Here is a 20112-nt window from a genome sequence, read left to right on the forward strand (position 1 = left end):
ACTGACTCAAATCTGTGTCTGTTCAATGACATCTAGAAAAGAATAAATACTGTAGCTCCAAGATCCGATAAAAATTCCAATAATACCTTTCATATAGTAATATACCAGGGGTAGAAATTTTAGGAGCCAGTGTTTGTCTATTTTAAGACTTTTGGTAGCTTACAATTCTCTGGTTTTAACTGCAATTCAAAATGGTTTCATTGTGTATATTTGATTTGTCTTCTCTTTCCCCTCCTGTGGCCTGGAGCTATCCTAGGACACAGTTGATCCTCCTCATTCATCCCATTTGTAGTGCTGCTGGTAGCAATAGCTCTCGCTAGTCTGCTCCCTTCCAGTTGGGGCCCAAGGCAGCAGCAAAGTTTTAGGTGCCTGGAAAATTTAACATTCCACACTACCAAGTATTCTGAAAGAACCTGCACTTGTCCACATTAAATAAAAAAAAAAATTATTTATTTAAAAACATAAGACTTCCAATTGTGTTAGAACACACCAGCTTCTTAATAAATCAACATGACACTTTAGAACAGTATTCCAGTTAACGTTTCACTGATGGGCCTCTAGACATATGATCTTCAAACCATTGATGAACTGGGTTATCTTTCCCAGAAATAACCATTCTCTGCTAACTTCAGCTGTCATTCCTGACCACGCCAAGCACTTCTAATGTCCTAGCAAACGCCTACCTAATCCTATGGGAGCACTGCTTGTTATGGGGTTCTAGCCATTCAATATGCTCCATCCTCCTCACCTTCATTATCCAAACAAGACAAGAGTAAAATAAATCCTCTCGTCTTCTACTCAGTAAGCTTCCCCCTCCCCACAACGCTGGAGAAGACAGTGGAACTTTGGAGACAGCATATTTGTGTGTATGCAGGAGAAAAAGGGGAAGGTTGCAAGAGATAAAGGAACACCAGAGGAACAACTGGTTCAGTGCTTCCAGAGATGCCAATACCACACTCTTCCGTTTTCTGCACAACAAACAATTCATAACGGTTCACTCAGAGCCACTATCTTAACCCAATTCTTGAGGCAGATAGTGAGCAATAACAAAAAAATAAACTTCCCAGCTTCTAAAGTCGTTCTGGACTCGAAGCTCGGTCCCCTACCCCTTCCTCCTCTTTTGTTGGTTTGCTTATTTTCAGTCCAGCTTCTCCAGGACAGAGGGGACATAAACCAGGCTGAGTTCACTGCCAAAGTCACAAACAATGGCAGCATTCTCCAGTACCAGGATCTGTCGGGCTGGCTGCGACTCCTCACTCTTTCCTAAGTAAACAGTCTGCAAGAGGTCACCGTAGCCAATATCCCAGAAAGAGACACAACCCTGGCCTCCTGTCACCAGCAGGTTGTCAGATATCACGCCAAAGCTTGCTCCACAACCCAGCTCCTGTACAGAAGGGATAGAGAGAGAAAGATACATAAAGAAAAATTAATTTCCTGGCAGGAAACAGGCAAATTAACTAAACAGAATACCAAGAAATTGAATCCAGCTTGTTCTGTTTTAGTAATTGGGCTGGCCGGGACAGATGATCCTACCAATCTGGCATTCACAGCCCCATTTAATGCCAATCACTGCATAACAGTGGCATCTACTAGATCAGTGATCTCAAACTCGCGGCCCGGGGGCCACATGTGGCCCTCCAGCTACTATTTTGAGGCCCTTGGTATGTTTATCATAATCACAAAAGTAAAATAAGAGTTTCTTGATCATATGTCTCTCTAGCTATAAATGACAATATTATTATTAAGACTTAGCCAAAAGGAAAGATTTATCTATATAATAAAACCGTAGGCGGCGCATGCGCAGTCTTATCAGCGTGCTTCCATGATCCGTATGTCCGTGGCCGCCAAGACTGCAGCATGCCCCGCGCTTACTACGGCCCCATGCGCAGCTCAGTTCGGCACGGCGGTTTCCCCAGATAGGGGAAGTCGAAAAACTCACTCCCAACGCGCAGCTGAGTTCGGCACGGCGATTTCCCCGGTTTCCCCAGATAGGGGAAGCCGAACTGCTCACTCCCGTCTCAGCGGCCTGCACATCGACGATTCAAACCCCTCCCCCCCCCCCCCGGGGCTGCCTAAAGAAACAAAGTTTCACGGTGCTTGGCCCGCCAAACAATTCCTGCTGTTGCCGAAATTTGCCCCACCGTTCCTTCCCTTCCTCCATCAGGTCAGTTCAACTCCGCCTATGTTAAAAGGAGCTGCTTTGAAATTGGAGCCCTGCCGCCACCGTAACACGTTCCTCTCTGCCAAGGCAGAGGGGAAAGTGCTACGGCAGTGGCAGGCCTCCGATTTCGACGTGGCTCCTTTTAACATTGGTGGATTCACTGCACCTGATGGAGGGAGGGAAGGAAAGGTGGTTGTGCGGCGCGGGAAGGGGGCGGCAAGGGACTAAGTTGGCCGGTAGTGCTGTTTTTCCATGAAGGAGGAACACGTGAAAAGAAAACAAAATAAAGAAAACGTTGGCCCCCGCCGAAGAAGTGGAATGTGGAGGAGGGGCGCGAGGAGCCGGAGAGCTGTATGTAAGTGTGTGCGCGCGCGTGTGTATAGCCAAGGAGGAAGTGCAGCAGGAGCAAGGAGGTGGGGAGAGTGGATTTCCCCTACTTGGATGTCAGTAAAAGCTTTGGTCCTGTGATCCTCACTCTTTTCCTGGGGCTACTGCTGGACAGAGGGGGAGCAGGACATAAAGGAGAAGAGCTACTGCTGGACAGGGGGAGGAGGGAATGGGAGGGGTGCTGCTGGACAGGGGGAGATAAAAGGAGAAGGGCTACTGCTATATGGGGGGAGCAGGGAAAGGGGGAGAGGTGTTGCTGGACAGGGAGGAGGTAAAAATAAGGGAGAAGGGCTGCTAGCACCCGTTAATGTAACGGGCTAAACAACTAGTAAACTATAAAGAGTTTTACCTCATGCAAAATTGTCATTTCTTTAATAAAACATTAACTCTTTTTTTCTGAGGCCCTCCAAGTACCTAAAAATCCCAAATGTGGCCCTGCAAAGGGTTTGAGTTTGAGACCACTGTACTAGATGGTCAAGAACACACTCATGCTGGAGAGAGTGGTCACCGTCCTGTCAATTTTCTCTCGTGCTGTGTGTATTAAGGGTCATTGGGGAGGGCCATCATTGGTGGTGCGGGACATTTCTTCATTTTTTTTTATGGGACAGATATTTTGCATGTGTAACACAGGCAAAATATCTGTGCCAGCCATTAAAAAAACAAAAAAGAAGCTCCCACGGACAGGTATATAATGTGTTTAATAATTTATCTACCTCAGTAGGAAAGAAAAGGGTTTTCTTTTTTATTTTTTTTAAATCTTTATTCCTTTTTAATCGTTCAACAGGTGTACAAGAAAAAAACCATACATAGTCTCAGAAACAACACTTGAAAAATTCATCAAGACAAATAACAATTGTATATATATAAACCCATAACCCCCCCTCCCAACATCATTTTTCTTTATTCATTTCTAACCTCTCAAGTGTATAAGAATCATTAGAACAACACTTAGTTAAACACTTGAAAATCTTATCATTATACTATACAAACATAAAAGAAATCCTTATCCTACCCTCCCTCTATCCCTATTAGTAATTTTATTTCATCACTTTATCAAAACAACCCCTCCCCCCTCCCTTCCTTAAATGGTGCATCTTCAAAAGAAAAACAGTATCTATTCATTACAAAACAATGTTAATGGCTCCCATATTTTAATAAAATTTTTATAATTTCCATTTTGTACCGCTAAATGACATAGCGAATTCCACCAAAAATTAAAGTTAAGTCAGCTATGATCTTTCCAATTATTAGTAATATGTTGAATGGCAATTCCTGTCATGATCAATAAAAGTTTGTTATTATTCGCTGATATCTGACTCTTTTTCTTCGTAGACATGCCAAATATCACAGTATCATTAGATAACGCTAAAGGATTTTCTAACAAACAATTTATTTGATCCCAGATCGATTTCCAAAAGGCCAAGATATAGGGACAATAAAACAAAAGATGATCCAAAGTCCCCACATCAAGATTACAATATAGTCCCCTGATAGCTCCATACACTTCATCCACTTTTCCTGCAATGATTTTAACCCCTTTGAAAAGAATTCTTCTGTTTGACCTTCAAACCAGGAAGTCACAGCTTCCTTGATGTCTTCATCACTTGAAACCACTGTCCATGGAGAGATTTCCTTCAAAACTCAGAATAGGAAATTATCCAAAGGAGCAAGGTCTGTTCAGCTGCTGAAACCCACATTCTCAGAGGCAGTCTGTGACTGTCGTGATATGTGCACTGGCGCATTGACGTGAAAAAGCAGAACGTCAGCTGTGAATTTTCCTCATCTTTATTCCTTGATTGACTCCCGCAAAGTGATTATTGTATTGGCGTAACTCTCCCCGGTTATGGCTGTCTTGTTTGGCATGAACTCCAGAAGCAAAAGTCCTTCATCATCCCAGAAGACAGTTACCATGACTTTGCCTGCAAAGTTTTCTGTCTTTAACTTTTTTGGTGTGGGGGATGACTTGTTTTTCTACTGAATTGACTCCATTTTGGACTCAGGATCTCTGTGATAGACTCGAGTCTCATCCCCAGTCACCAAATAATGAAAAAAATTGACTTGGTCTTCACGGGGAATCTCTACGTTATCCTGACGGCACTGGAGCCTCGTGGCCTTCTGACATGGCATCAGCATTCTTGGAACCCATCCTGCACTAACCTTGGACATGCCCAACTTTTCATGAATTATTTTCCAAACTGTACCTGCCAAGATGCCCATTTCTTCAGCTATTCAGGAAACCTTAATTCGTCTGACAAAAGTAAATCCTCAACTTTCTTGCACGTATCTGTGGAAGTTGCTTCTACGGGCCATCCAGTGTAAGGGTCATCTTCAAAGTACTCTCTACCCCACTTAAACTGCTTGTTCCAAAATTTTACTTTGTAGGATGATGGGGCAGACTCACCATAAACTGCAGTCATGCGTTCGTGGATCTCCTTTGGCTTTTTCCCTTCTTTTGTGAGAAATTTTATCACTGAACAGTGCTCCAAACCTATCAGTTTCTTATTTGATTTGTACAAGGACTCTCCTGACATCCTGTCTTTTGGAATGTTAGATTTGCACTGAGCCGCAACTGTGCATGAGATGCTTATTGCTTTCTTTCATAATCAGGTAGACAAATTATTGAACACCCCTTGTTTGTGTGCAACAGAAATTCACCAAATCCAGATTAAGCAAAAGGAAGACACTGATGAGTTAAAAGAAATGAAATATTAATAAACTGTTTCATCAATGGTTTTTTATGCCGTCTTGAAGTTTTGGTGGACCCTGCTTTTATAATGACGTAGCAGAGGGAAGGCCCCAGCAGGGCAGGGTGCAAGCAGTCTGTTCAGAGCACTGCCTCTGCTGGCCGGCCATAGCAGTTGCTGTTGCTTTAGGAGGCCCAGAGTCATATCAGATCTCACTGGGGGGGGAGGTGTTGGTTACTGAATCAGTGAGTTTGATTTTTTCAGAGAACAAATAGATTCAAAATTATTCACTTAAGTGAATCGATTCGAATTGGTGAATTGGGTAGCACTAGTTGTTACCCCCCTTCCAATATCTTTCTAATGGTCAGTTGGTGGGAGATGACACAAAAGACAAATTTGGTGCCAGACCTAGCCCTTAAAATCCCTCTGGAGGTGTAGTCATTTTACTAGACCACCTTTCCAGGAAGTCCAAGTACAGTCTTGGCTTGTACTATGTTTAGCTTTCTGGAAACTGCCAGAACCCATGAGCTGGGTCCCCCTAACAGTTTCTTTGGAGCCTGCAAGTCTGCACATGCCTGAACTCTCTCTAAACTCCCCATATCCATGTGCAGACAATTTTAAACACCAACTGTCAACTCTGCTAGGTAGCCCTAATGACTAGTGCTGCTTATTGTCGCGCTGAAAAAACTGATGATTTTAAGCCTCATTTTGAAGTCAAGGGAAATATATGCACCCTATACACCAGTGGTCTCAAACTCAAACTCTTTGCAGGGTCACATTTTGGATTTATAGGTACTTGGAGGGCCTCAGAAAAAATAGTTAATGTCTTATTAAATAAATAACCATTTTGCATGAGGTAAAACTCTTCAAAGTTTATAAATCTTTCCTTTTGGCTAAGTCTTAATAATAATATTGTCATTTATAGCTAAAGAAACATATTAGCAAGAAACTTGTTTTATTTTACTTTTGTGATTATAATAAACATACCGAGGGCCTCACAATAGTACCTGGCGGGCCGCGAGTTTGAGACCACTGTTATACACCCTTCACCTAGTGCATTATATTTCCTGACTGCAACACTTATTTAGGGATCAAACTAACCATGCAGCTTAATCATCTAAATAGTCCCCTTGGGCCTAATCCTTTGCCAGTATCTTCAATACACGCTGCATTGGTTAAAGAGAAACCACCTAAACGATATATTTTTCTACAAACTAAATGGGAATAAGAATAGAATGTTTCAAGGAGGGATATCAATTTTCTTAAAATAATGAAGTAAATTCCACAGACATTGTACAGTTCAGAATATAGAGAATGTTGGTTTCATATATTACGTAGGGCTTATCTCCCTCCTCACAGGTGCTCCTTCATCTTTAGGCCCCAAATGTAGTCAATTGCCTGGAGATTTGGATCATATGCTGTGGGGATGCTTTAGGATACAGCGATTGGGGGCTTAGTAGTAACATTTTTGAACAAAACCATAATGTCAATCTATACCCTACCAATTTTGGGGATTGGGATTGGGATGGGAAAAAGCCTTGAGAGTTAAAGGGATAAATGATCTAGAAACAGGGACAAAGTGTGAGATAATAAAATTTGCAGACGACACCAAACTATTTAGTGGTGCTCGGACTATAGAGGACTGCGAAGAATTGCAAAGGGACTTGAACAAGCTAGGGGAATGGGCGACGAAGTGGCAGATGAAGTTCAACGTTGAGAAATGCAAAGTATTACATACGGGAAGCAAAAACTTGAGGTACAACTATACGATGGGAGGGATATTATTGAATGAGAGTACACAGGAAAGGGACTTGGGGGTAATGGTGGACATGACAATGAAGCCGAGGGCACAGTGCGCAGCGGCCGCTAAGAGAGCGAATAGAATGCTTGGTATAATCAAGAAGGGTATTACAACCAGAACGAAAGAAGTTATTCTGCCGTTGTATCGGGCGATGGTGCGTCCACATCTGGAGTACTGCGTCCAATTTTGGTCGCCGTATCTTAAGAAGGATATGGCGTTACTCGAAAGGGTCCAGAGGAGAGCGACACGTCTGATAAAAGGGATGGAAAACCTTTCATACGCTGAGAGATTGGAGAAACTGGGTCTCTTTTTCCTGGAGAAGAGGAGACTTAGAGGGGATATGACAGAGACTTACAAGATCATGAAGGGCATAGAGAGAGTGAGGGACAGATTCTTCAAACTTTCAAAAAATAAAAGAACAAGAGGGCATTCGGAAAAGTTGAAAGGGGACAGATTCAAAACAAATGCTAGGAAGTTCTTCTTTACCCAGCGTGTGGTGGACACCTGGAATGCGCTTCCAGAGGACGTAATAGGGCAGAGTACGGTATTGGGGTTTAAGAAAGGATTGGACAATTTCCTGCTGGAAAGGGGGATAGAAGGGTATAAATAGAGGATCACTGCACAGGTCCTGGACCTGTTGGGCCGCCGCGTGAGCGGGCTGCTGGGCACGATGGATCTCAGGTCTGACCCAGCAGAGGCATTATTTATGTTCTTATAGGATATAAACTATTTGTGCAGAAAACAAGAATGGTAGCCTTAAAATGCATTCTATACTGGTGGCCCTAGGAGTCCCCTCATCGGTTCATAGACAAAACCGCGGAAGACAAAGGCGCGCGCTGACAACTGAGCGCAAGACAGAGGCGCGCGTTGAAGAAAATGACAGTTTTTAGGGGCTCCGACGAGGAGTTTTGTTGGGGAGCCCCCCCACTTTACTTAATACAGATCGCGGCGGCGTTGTGGGTGGTTTGGGGGGGTTGTAATCCCCCTCATTATACTGTAAACTTAACTTTTCCCCTGTTTTTAGGGAAAAAGTGAAGTTTTCAGTAAAATGTGGGGGGTTACAACCCCCCAAACCCCCCACAACGCGGCGCGATCTGTATAAAGTAAAGTTGGGGGGTTCCCCCCACACACACCCCCGTCGGAGCCCCTAAAAATAGTTATTTTCTTTGGCACGCACCTCTGCGCTGCGCTCAGTTGTCGGCGCGCGCCTTTGTCTTCCACGGTTTTGACCTGACACCCCCTCATCATTTTGGAAAGAGAAGAATAGACTATATAATCTTTGTACTTTAGAGCTTCAGGAGGTCAGGGGTATACATAAATGTAGGAATAATTGTCTTCAAGTTTGGGAGCCCTATGTTTAGGTCCTTTTACACAAGGAGAAGTAGTCAAATCTTGAATGTATAGGGAGGATTACCAAAGAGTTAGATGAATATTTTGGGCTTTACTTCAGGAGGGCTATCTTGAAGGCAAGGGAGATGAAGATAGGTCTTTGAGGTACCCATATTGGCTGTAATATGTTCAGAGTGGATGGACTATTGGGTTGACAGTCAGCTCATTGTGCCTCCACATGCACACACCTTAAGATCGGAGGTAGATGGTTGTGTATTCACTTTAATAATAACTTTATTTTTGTATCCCGCAGTACCTTGCATTTCACATCAAGAAAAGCTGCAAAAGCGCAGCGAAAATACATCAGCATTTTTCATGTAGCGGACAGAGAGACTTTACTGTGAAGAGGGGTAGGGGTTTGAAGCTGGGGGTGGATGAGGGAGAGAAGGATGAATAATGTCTGTTTTCATTTGGTGATATGGGTCATAAGAGCCCAGACCCAGCTGCCTACTTGCAGAATGTAATAGGGGGGAGGGGGAACATTTGAACAACTTGAGACACTGTTAATCTGTAAGTTTATTTGCTCATCAATAAAACAGAGTAAAATATAAGAAGGAGATAGAACAGGTTTAAACTAAGATGGGGGGAGGGGGGGAATGTCCTGTAACTCAACCTGAGCCTCTGCTAAAAAGACACGAGTGAAATCCAAAGAAATAAATGCTGTTATCACAGTCTTTACCAACCCTAAATCAGCAGACGATAGAGAACGAAAGAATCACTGTAGGAAGAGAGAAGATGACGACTGACTGGCACTCGTCTGATAACTTCTAGTTTGAAGTTGGTTTCATTAAATTTCTTGAGCGATACTTATCCACAAGTCTTGACTGCTGTTAAGTGTTACAGAAGGGAGAAATACAGTACTCCCCCGATATTTGTGGGGGTTCCATTCCAGGAACCCCTGCGAATCTCAAAAAACCACAAATATGGTTTTTCATGGGGGAGCCTGAAGAGGGCAGTGGGAGAGCAGCCGGAGCGCCGCGAGTGCAGGAAATCACTCACGGTATGCTCCAACCACCTCTTCCTGCACTAAGTCGGGCCTTATCCAATCAGGAGCTGTGTGTCAAAGTAGCTCCTGATTGGATAAGGCCCGACTTAGAGCAGGACGAGGCGGTCAGAGCATACCGCGAGTGATTTCCTGCACTCGCGGCGCTCCAGCTGCTCTCTCCTACCTCTCCCGCTCCCCTTTCCTTGTCGGCGGTTTGCGGTCAGAAAATACTGCGAATGGCTGGGGCCGGGACTGTGAACCGCTGACCGCAAACGACCGGGGGAACACTGTACCTCAGAACAGAATGCAATGAATAGAAACAAAACAAATCTTTGTTTTATTTCTGTTCATTACCTTTAAAAGTGGATTCACAGCTTCTGCCCCAGATCTTCTAGACACAATTTGACATTTAGACTCGCTGTAAATCTCCTACCTGCTGGATGGAGTACAGCTTGATCTCAGTGCTTCGGTCCCAGATGTTAATCATATCATCCAGCCCGCTGCTGATCACACAGGAAGTGGTGCAGATAAGGGACGTCACATCACCCCGATGTCCATACATGTGACTTACTCTGCTTCCTGTCAGCACATCCCAGAGGCAAATGGCTCCATCCTGACCCCCACTTGCCAATACCATGGTCTGTAGTGGTAAGAAAGGACCAGATTTTAAAATGAATTTCAGAAACTGCAAACAAGATAAGCACAGAGCAACTTGGGAGGGCATTGGATTTATTGCATTTGATATACATGTGAGTACGAGTTATTAAGCGGTTTACAATACAACTACATTTGAAATGAAGGTCACATTAGAAATAGAGGTTGCAAGGATTCAATCCATCAGAAGAGAAGAGAGAGGCAAGAGACTTACAAAGAGCATGGTGACAATTCCTCAGGGTGGAGTTAATGATCACTTAAGAATCAGAGATATTGCTGGAAGAAAAGATTTCCTACTAATGGTATGACCAGGTTGAAGTAAATCCACCCTCACTCATCATCATAGTACTTTGATGGAATACTAATAATCTTTCTCTTTTCTATTCTTTTTAGAAACTTTTTATCCAAGTGAATTTTACAGGTAAACTACCCACCAAATCACCTCATGAATAACAACAGTTAAAAAAAAACAACACTAAACAAACATGAATATTCCCAAAGCCAGACACCCACAAAAGAAGTTCATTCTGAAGGCCCTCCACACCTACTAAACCAATATTCCTGTTAGGTGAGTCTCCTCTAGGCCTTCCAATATTTATCCCAGACTTGGTGGTAAACTTTTATATTTCTCATGAAAAGGTGAGCTAAGTTTTCAAATCATTGCAATCTCAGCTACTTGTGTGTGCTGATGAAATGGGGGGGAGGGGACCTTCCAAAATGTAGTAATAGTGTCATTATGCTGCATTTGTGACTTGTCCTGCCAGATCCCGATCTCTTTCCACCAACTCCACATTCAACCTATACCCTAACGAAAAGAATAAAAGGAACCACAGTCTCCCTATGGACTCACTGCCAAAAATATGCAACGACATGTGGGAAAAAAAATCTCCTTGTCTCTCACAACCTCTTCAGCACAGGTCTGACTGTGAACCAAGTGTGATGTAATAATCTGTACATTAATTCAATCCTGCAGCTACACAAGGAGACTCGAGTGAGCATTTGGCCATATCACCACCCAATCAGAATCATTCAAAGATCCTTGAAGGGCCACATTCCGCTTATCTACTACCCTACATATGAGTTCAGGAAACAGTAATGCATCCAAGAGGATATTATATAAGCAGCATATCTGCTCATGGTTAGGACCTGATATGCATAAAAACAGCTCCAGAATGTGCGCAGGTAGGGCTAGTCTCGGGGCACTGGTCTTTAACCAGAGGGCTGCCGCTTGAGTGGACTGCTGGGCACAATGGACCACTGGTCTGACCCAGCAGCGACAATTCTTATGTAAGGCTGTCTATATCACCAACCCCTTGTGTTCAACTGCTGCAAGCACTTCTACTGTGTGTGTAAATAAAGTCTCAGTTCATGAGTAACTGGAATTCCTGAGATGGGAAGTAGAGAAAGACACGGGGGAAAAATTCTGTCCCCGTCACCGCCCCGTCCCACCATCCTCTTCACCGCCCCGCCCCTGCCGTCCCCTTCACCGCCCCGTCCCCGTCTTCAGCGTCTTCTCCTCTCTATCCCCCACCCCCAGCACCCTTCACACGGTCCAGCAGCTCCCTCCCGCCAGCCAGCCGTGCATTTCCCTCCGTCCCTCCCTCCTTTTCCCTTACCTTTTCTTGTTGAAACTGGCGATTTCCATAAGGCTATGAGCTGTATTACAGTCGGAGCCTTGAAGTCATGTCGGGTTGCCTGCTAGAAAAGTCTCCTCCAATGCAACTGGAAACAGGAAGTTGCATCAGAGGAGACTTTTCCAGCAGGCAACGCGACGCAACTTCAAGGCTCTGGCTGTAATACAGCTCTTAGCCTTATGGAAATCGCCAGTTTCAACAAGAAAAGGTAAGGGGAAAGGAGGGAGGGAGGGAGGGAGATGCATGGCCGGCCGACGGGCAGGAGAGAGTGGGCTGCCGGATTGAACGCTCATTCACTGCGCGTTCACGCTTGTTCACCGCCCCGTCTAACCATTCACCGCTCCACGGGGCAGTGAATGGCCTTGTCCCCGATCTCGCGGTGACCTTTTTTTTCAGTCACCGTTTTGGCGGGTTACCTGCGGCTAGCCGCGGGTAACAACCACCGTGTCATTCTCTAATGGGAAGGTCTTGGGTTGCTCACCGGTCATGAACCGCCACGGGAAGTGCAGCCCTTCGTTGAGCCCACTCTCCCGTTTCTGGGAAAAATGTGCACTAAGACAACCATGAGGGCAGCATTCCTGAATCGAATCTTTCGCCTTTTTATTTCTCTTACTAGTTGAATTGTGTAACGTTTTTAAGTTCCTTTCTGTTCTTATTAGATTTTAATTTTTTAACTTTGCAAACTGCAATCTTTGAACCTGGTGCCAGATCCCCACTTTATGAGCTAGGACAGGACTGCTTTTCAAAAGAGTGCTCTCTCTGAGAAGTGGCAGAGGAATCCCAGTGCCTGCAAAACTTCAAGCTGGAGCCAGTTAGTGGGGTCTTGCCTCCAAAGACAATGCACTGCCCAGCAGACCAAGTCCAAATTTGGTAATCCCATATCCTCCATATATTTAAATAGATCTTTTACAGTGCCATATGAAATCAGACATTTCCCCATTCAACATTTGGAAAAATGATAAGAGGCACCAAACGTGGCAAGTGGAATAATCTTTTGATTTGATTAATACATCCATCCTAAGATATGGGAAAGTCCATCCACAGGCATAGATCGACCACAATTCTATTCATCCTGTATAAGACATGTGCGCGTGCATGGGAACCATATGCAGCTCCCTTTTTATATATCTTTAATTCGAACAACATTGCAATAATAACATATATAAACATCAGCTGTACAAAAATATCTAACAGAAGTGCATTGCTAGAAACCCCGACCCCCACCTTCCCAAGATAAATAGCAACATAATGAAGGAAATAATAACAACAGTTTATTTATATACAACAAAACCGTGAAGTTCTCTGCAGTTTACACAATTTAAAATATATTTGAAATACAATAAAAGCAGAAGGAAATTAGAAAGTAAGAACCAATGGCTAAAAACCCTAAAATCAGATAATTACATAGTATAAAATTTTTACAAATTAACTACCTAAATACTTCAGAAATAAATGTGTTTTTAGGTGTTTTCTAAATTCCCCATAAATTTCAGTAGAAATGAGCAATTGATCTAGATCTTTGCCCAATGCTGCTGCTTGATATGAAAGAAGATGCTGATGATATTTTTAAAGTTTGCATCCTTTAAAAGGCGGGAAAGCAAAAATCAAATGTGAGCTTCTTTTATGTCTATTAGTTGTAAAAGAAAAAAAATTCATTTATATATTTAGGAGTCAGACCAAATAGAACCTTAAAACAAAACCAACTGAATTTAAATTTCACGCGCGCCTCCATTGGCAACCAATGCAACACCCGATAAAAGGGTGTCACATGATCATATTTTTTTTAAATCCAAAGATCAACCTGACCGCAGTATTTTGCACCATCCGTAATCGGTGCATATGCTTCTGAGGAATTGCTAAATAAGCAATATTGCAGTAGTCAAGTTGACTCAGTATAAGAGATTGCACCAGAACTCTAAATGATGAAACATCAAAATATGCCTTAATGGTCCGGAGCTTCCAAAGAGTAAAGAAATCCTTTTTAACCAAAGAGGGAAGTTGGCCATCAGGAACCCATAACTGGCAGATGCCATGCAATCCTGTATCAACTTTTATTTTATTTCCCCGCCCCCACTCACTCACTCTATCCATCCATCCATTCTAAACTGTTTTCACCAGACATCCCTCTCTCAACACCCTCCTAAAACATCATCCCCCCCATTGCACTGTTGTCCTTGTCTCTGAGACCCGATTCAGCTCTTATCTAAGTGCGTAATACACACATACACATACACCCCCCTTCCAGAACTATTTCAGCTTTGCTGAGCAAATCAAAACCTGGGGAATATTGTTCTGATAGAACAGTTTCTTAACTTCCTTGCTGACAATCATGTCCAGACTAAAATTCAGACACGATTTTGTGTTACTGAATTAGAGATTGCAAATCTTCCATATCTGCCTCAGCAAAAATTCCTAGTGCAGAAAGTTCTTACATAGAGTAGTAGGGCGACGGTCAGATTCTCCTGTACGCCCCTCAGGTATGTGGTGGGCTCTCTTAATATGCAGATTGGGAAATATTTCTCACAAAATCTCTGCCACCACCTCCATTCCCCCTTATCTCCTGTCCTCTGTAAACAGCACGTCAAGTACTCAATCTTATCCAGCACTCTGGCGAGGGTTTCACAAGTACTTAGGGACTCGCTGCAATGCTCATGCACCTCAGCTTTTGTGATGGCTACCTACTGTTCCACACCATTAATGCACCCTACTACCTCCAGTAAATCTGTACAGATGGCGCCAACCTCCCCCTGGAAGGTACTCAGCTTGCTACTGATGACTGTGATGCCACCTTTTATCTCAGAAAGCATCATGTCCAAAGTGGTTCAATAGCTTTCAGAAGTACATACAAAATTAAAGAGTAATAATGCATTTCCCATCAGGCTTGAATCAGGGGTTCCTTGTGGAGGTGGGGAGACAGACCACTGTCTTAACTATGCAGCTAAGCAGCAACCCAGAACACTACATTAAATAACAGGACTTAAGGTTTTCTAGCATTTTCTTTATGCTCTCCTAGTGTGGAAATATTCAGCTGCTTCCAACACAGCTATGAAGGTGATGATATCTCTGCAATCTGGGACAGAACACGAGGACAAGGAAGATTACAGCAATTACGCCTCTATCCTCCCTATTAGTATCGATTTCTGTTCCCTTTTCCAAATGGGCAATTTTTGGTATGCAGTATACAAAGCATCATATTAATATCAGCCTCATCTGACCCCTACCAAACCTACACCACTTCTCTCTGCTCATACAGTGCTGTATTTTTAGCAACAGATATTAACAGACCTCTTATGTATTACCATGGAAAACAGCCTAAGATTATCATCAGTACTTTTACCAGTTCTACCCTGCGGGACTAATTCTACCTGGTCTATGTAGACTGCTGTGATTCCTCCTGAGTGACCCTGCAACGTGAACAAGCAGCATGAGTCTTCAAGGCGATACACCTGCAATATGAAGAAAAATACTTTCAGAACATCCTCAATTCAGTATCCCCCACCAGAACAGCAGACCTCAGAGGGAAGCCTTCCGAGTCAGTCGCAGGCAGCAGTGTGTTGGAACAGCTTCCCGCAGCTTTGTGAAGAAACATGTGTGGCTGTCTGGAAGGAAGGAGGAGCAAGCTACAAGGAGACATGTACACACTGTGGGAGGGAGGCACAAAGTTGGAACACAGAAGGGAGGGAGGGAAGGTGAACTTGGGACACCAAATGGAAGGAGAGAGGGAGGGGGTATGAACTTGGGACATAGGATGTTTTGTTTTTTTTTATCTTTTTTTTTTTGTTTTATAAATCTTTATTCATTTTCTTATGTTACAACAAGTGTTTCAAATAAATTCATTATAAACTTGAATAATCACACTTGATTAACTTACAGATTAATATCAAATTTAAAATTTCTTTAGAAAATCAATAATTTATAAAGTTATAATATTATGTAAGAAATCTAAATTAATATAATTATTGAATATAATAATCTCCCCTCCCTCTCTCCCTCCCTATCAATATTGAATGAGAAATCTTTATTCATTTTCATATGTTACATCAACAATATAAATTCATACTAATATTTCAGAAAACTAAATTTATATAATTCTTAGTTAATATAATAATATCCCATCCCCTCCCCCCTTCCTTCTATTCAGTAATATATGAATAAAATTTTTAAATGTTATTTTATCCATATTTCATATTATAAATCTAGTATTAATATATTATATAATATTTAGAGATATGATCTCTTTTTCTTCTAATCAAATTCTATACATGGGAAAATTAATCATTCTTTACAATATTCATACATAGGATGTTAGAACAGAGGAAGGGAGGGAAAGAGAAGCTGAGATGAGGGAGGAAAACAAGGGAGAATTGTTGGGCAAGGATATCTGAATGAGGGAAAGAGAGAGGGTATACATTGGAAAAAAAAGAAAGAGGAGAATTGTTGGGCATAGGGAGAAAGAAAGAATTATTGGACATGGTGGTGGGAGAGGAGTGAGGAAAAGATGCAAGGGGAAGAGAGAGATGAGAGGAAGAAGTGGTGGATGTGGTGGTGGTGGAGAGGAAACAGTGGGACAGATATAAAAGGGATGCAAAAGGGAGGAATGTTGGACATGGTGGTGGAAAGAATGGAGGGAGAGATGCAGCATGATGCTGAAGAGTGGTGAGAAGAGAAATGTTGGGTATGGGACTGGTGGGCAGGAACAAAAGATGCTGCACAGGGTCTGGAGAATGAGAAAGAGACAACAAAGAAAAATGGGGAGACCCAATGATCCACAGTTAAAACAATCCACCGATGAAAACAAAACCTGGATATAGATGTTCTGGAGATAATTTATTATACACTGACATATAAAACCATGAAAATTCAATTAAAAAAGTACAATGATAAAAAAATACAGTGATAAAAATCCAACCGGACCCTACACAGTCCATGTTTCGGCAAACACGCCTTCCTCAGGGGTCCAATGGTTTGCAAACTCGCATATAAAGAATTGGACTGAAAACAGCTTAGCATATTTTTGCTACTTCAGCTTGTCTGCGGTGTTCTTTGCTCACATGTTTAAAGACAATAGACTGTTTTCAGTCCAATTCTTTATATGTGAGTTTGCAAACCATTGGACCCCTGAGGAAGGTGTGTTCCCCGAAACATGGACCGTGTAGGGTCCGGTTGGATTTTTATCACTGTATTTTTTTTATCATTGTACTTTTTAAATTGAATTTTCATGTTTTTATATGTCAGTGTATAATAAATTATCTCCAGAACATCTGTATCCACAGTTTTTTGTTTTCATCGAATGAGAGGGAGAAATGTTGGACGTGAAACAACTCTGTGCAGAACTACAGTGTAAAAAGTCTCAGTAAATTGTTTTTCTTTATTTTCTGTTGAAGCTTTGTTTTTGTACCCATATCACATTAAAAAATCAAATTTCAAACCCCCTTCTCTACCCACTGTGGCTCTTTGTAAAACTTGGGTCAAAAATTTAGGACAAAATGGCTCTTTGCTTTAAAAAAGTTGCTGACCCCTTTCTTTAGACAAAACAACACATACCAGACTTGGTGGGGATTCTTACACCAAGATCTTCCCTCCCTCAAACACACACAGCAAAACTACTCAGCCAAAGGATTCATGAATGGCTGTGAGAACAAGTTGCCAGTCACAGAGCACTCACTCTCAGAGTGTGGTCTTGGCTCCCTGTCACCAGCCGTCCAGCAGCAGCTTTCAGTGCTGTGATTGGCTTCTGATGAGCACAGGGCACTGTGTGTGTCAGCAGACACGAGATGACATCATCGCTACTGTACACTGGAGAGGCTGACATGCTGCCTCTATTGGAAGTTCCTGAGGTTTAAGACAAGAAGTTCAGTTAAAATTATTATACCATATGATATATGCAGTGGTTAAAGTGAAATCAAGATGTCACAAATTCACATAAAATAACTCATCATAATAGCTTAGGATTTTTGATGCAGCAGTATAAACAGTTTTTAAATAAACCACATAAATTGAAGAGCTTTTTATTGTATGCTAAAAAAATGGGACGGGGCAGTCTAGCCAACACTGAGAAGATTGTATGCAAGTCATCAAGAGTCTGCTTTTGTACTTTAACAGTGACTTCATTAAGTTCTGTGAAAAAAAAACAACTCTCAATATAAGACTGATCACTTTCAAAGTGAGAACCACCCAAGAAAGTAGAGATTTAGCCATTAAAAACAACATGAATGATGTCACCCATTAGTAAGAATATCACTTCCTTCTTATCCTCAGCCCTAAAAGTCATTACTCAAATAAGAGGTTCTGCCACGCATCTGCCCGATGCGTGTTATACAGCCAGCTAGGAATCAATAAAACTGCCATTTTGTAATTTTGATTACACCCACCAGTACTCATACCTCGGAACTGTAGATGGTTCATGGATTCCTGTGTTTCCAATGCAAAGAAATCTAAGGAACCGTTCAGTCTGGCAGCAACAATCCTTTGACAGAGGAAAAACATGTAAAAATGGTAAGTGCATGCCTAGCTTACAGAGGCAGCCTGTTCCTTCAGTAAGGCTATGATTCCCATCCAGCACAATATATGTATCTGGTGCAACAGTGACTGTTTTACTGTGTCATGTGGTTCAGTGTTACAGGTACAGCAGAACTGCCGCTTTTTTTCTATGTTTCTATGTACATGTTTTTGGTTAGCTGGTGAATTATTGACATTGCCCTGTGCATTTTTGTACTCATATGTCAAGTGTACAAGTGTTTACCATTGGCTGTTTCTGTGTAATATTCCACCTGGAAAGATTAGGTACTTACCTTGATAATCTTCTTTCTAGTAAATAGGCACATCATTCTTGAAGCTGTGGGTTTTGCATCTCTAATCTACTCTGCCTCCCCTCACTCTGGACTGTCCTATAACTCCTCAGTTCGTATCAAAACAGATGGTCAGCTCTAGAGAAGAAAACATAGCAGGGAGAGGTACAGGGAGTCTTCCCAAGAAATAAATCTGTTCAGCACAGTTACTTACCGTAACAGGTGTTATCCAGGGACAGCAGGCAGATATTCTTGACTGATGGGTGACGGCACCGACGGAGCCCCGGTACGTACAATTTTAGAGTGATTGCACTCTAAGAACTTAGAAAGTTCTGGTAGGCCGCACCGCGCACGCGCGAGTGCCTTCCCGCCCGACAGAGGCGCGCGGTCCCCAGTTATGATAAGCCAGCTAAGAAGCCAACCCGGGGAGGAGGGAGGGACGCAAGAATATCTGCCTGCTGTCCCTGGATAACACCTGTTACGGTAAGTAACTGTGCTTTATCCCAGGACAAGCAGGCAGCTATTCTTGACTGATGGGTGACCTCCAAGCTAATAAAAGAGGGATGGAGGGAAGGTTGGCCATTAGGAAAACAAATTTTGCAAAACAGATTGGCCGAAGTGTCCATCCCGTCTGGAAAATGTGTCCAGACAATAATGAGATGTAAAAGTATGAACTGAGGACCAAGTGGCAGCTTTGCAGATTTCCTCAATGGGCGTGGATCGGAGGAAAGCTACAGATGCTGCCATAGCTCGGACTTTATGGGCTGTGACAGAACCTTCCAGTGTCAGTCCGGTCTGAGCATAACAGAATGAAATGCACGCTGCCAGCCAATTAGACAACGTACGTTTAGAAACAGGACGTCCCAATTTATTTGGATCAAAGGACAGAAAGAGTTGAGGGAATGATCTGTGAGGCTTAGTACGGTCTAAATAGTAAGCCAGAGCCCTCTTACAGTCCAAAGTATGTAAAGCCTGTTCACCAGAATGAGAGTGAGGTTTTGGAAAAAAGACAGGCAGAACAATGGATTGGTTGAGATGGAATTCAGAGACAACCTTCGGGAGAAACTTTGGATGAGTACGCAGAACCACCTTGTCATGATGAAAGACTGTAAAAGGTGGATCCGACACTAGTGCATGGAGCTCACTGACCCTCCTGGCAGAGGTAAGAGCAATAAGAAAAAGCACCTTCCAAGTGAGAAACTTGAAAGAAGCAGTAGCCAAGGGTTCAAATGGAGGCTTCATTAAAGCGGAAAGAACTACATTAAGATCCCAGATAACAGGAGGGGCTTTAAGAGGTGGTTTCACATTAAAAAGACCCCGCATGAACCTGGACACTAAGGGATGAGCTGAGAGGAGTTTTCCATGGATTGGCTCATGAAAAGCTGCTATAGCACTAAGATGGACTCTGATTGAAGTGGACTTGAGGCCAGAGTCTGACAAAGAAAGGAGATAATCCAACAATGTCTCCACTGCAAGGGAAGTGGGATCATAATGATGGAGAAAACACCATGAAGAAAACCGTGTCCACTTCTGATGGTAACATTGAAGAGTGGCCGGTTTCCTGGAGGCATCCAGAATTGAACGAACAGGCTGAGACAAGAGTGTATCATGAGAAGTCAGCCCGAGAGA

General features: G+C 42.8%; 1 protein-coding gene across 6 annotated transcripts in view; it reads right to left on the bottom strand.

Moving 5' to 3' along the window:
* Positions 1-424: 424 nt before the first annotated feature.
* The window catches only part of SCAP (SREBF chaperone), a 258977-nt gene continuing 239289 nt past the window's right edge, over positions 425-20112 (bottom strand). For all 6 annotated transcript variants that reach the window (XM_033931922.1, XM_033931925.1, XM_033931923.1 and 3 more), the window contains 5 exons: positions 18079-18161; positions 17361-17527; positions 15061-15141; positions 9841-10047; positions 425-1384 (listed from right to left, as the gene is read on the bottom strand). In XM_033931922.1, the coding sequence (XP_033787813.1) occupies positions 1139-1384; positions 9841-10047; positions 15061-15141; positions 17361-17527; positions 18079-18161 (784 nt within the window). In that variant the 3' untranslated portion in view covers positions 425-1138. The remainder of the gene's footprint in view (positions 1385-9840; positions 10048-15060; positions 15142-17360; positions 17528-18078; positions 18162-20112) is intronic.

Source organism: Geotrypetes seraphini, chromosome 2, assembly GCF_902459505.1.
Source record: "Geotrypetes seraphini chromosome 2, aGeoSer1.1, whole genome shotgun sequence".
Taxonomy (NCBI): Eukaryota; Metazoa; Chordata; class Amphibia; order Gymnophiona; family Dermophiidae; genus Geotrypetes; species Geotrypetes seraphini.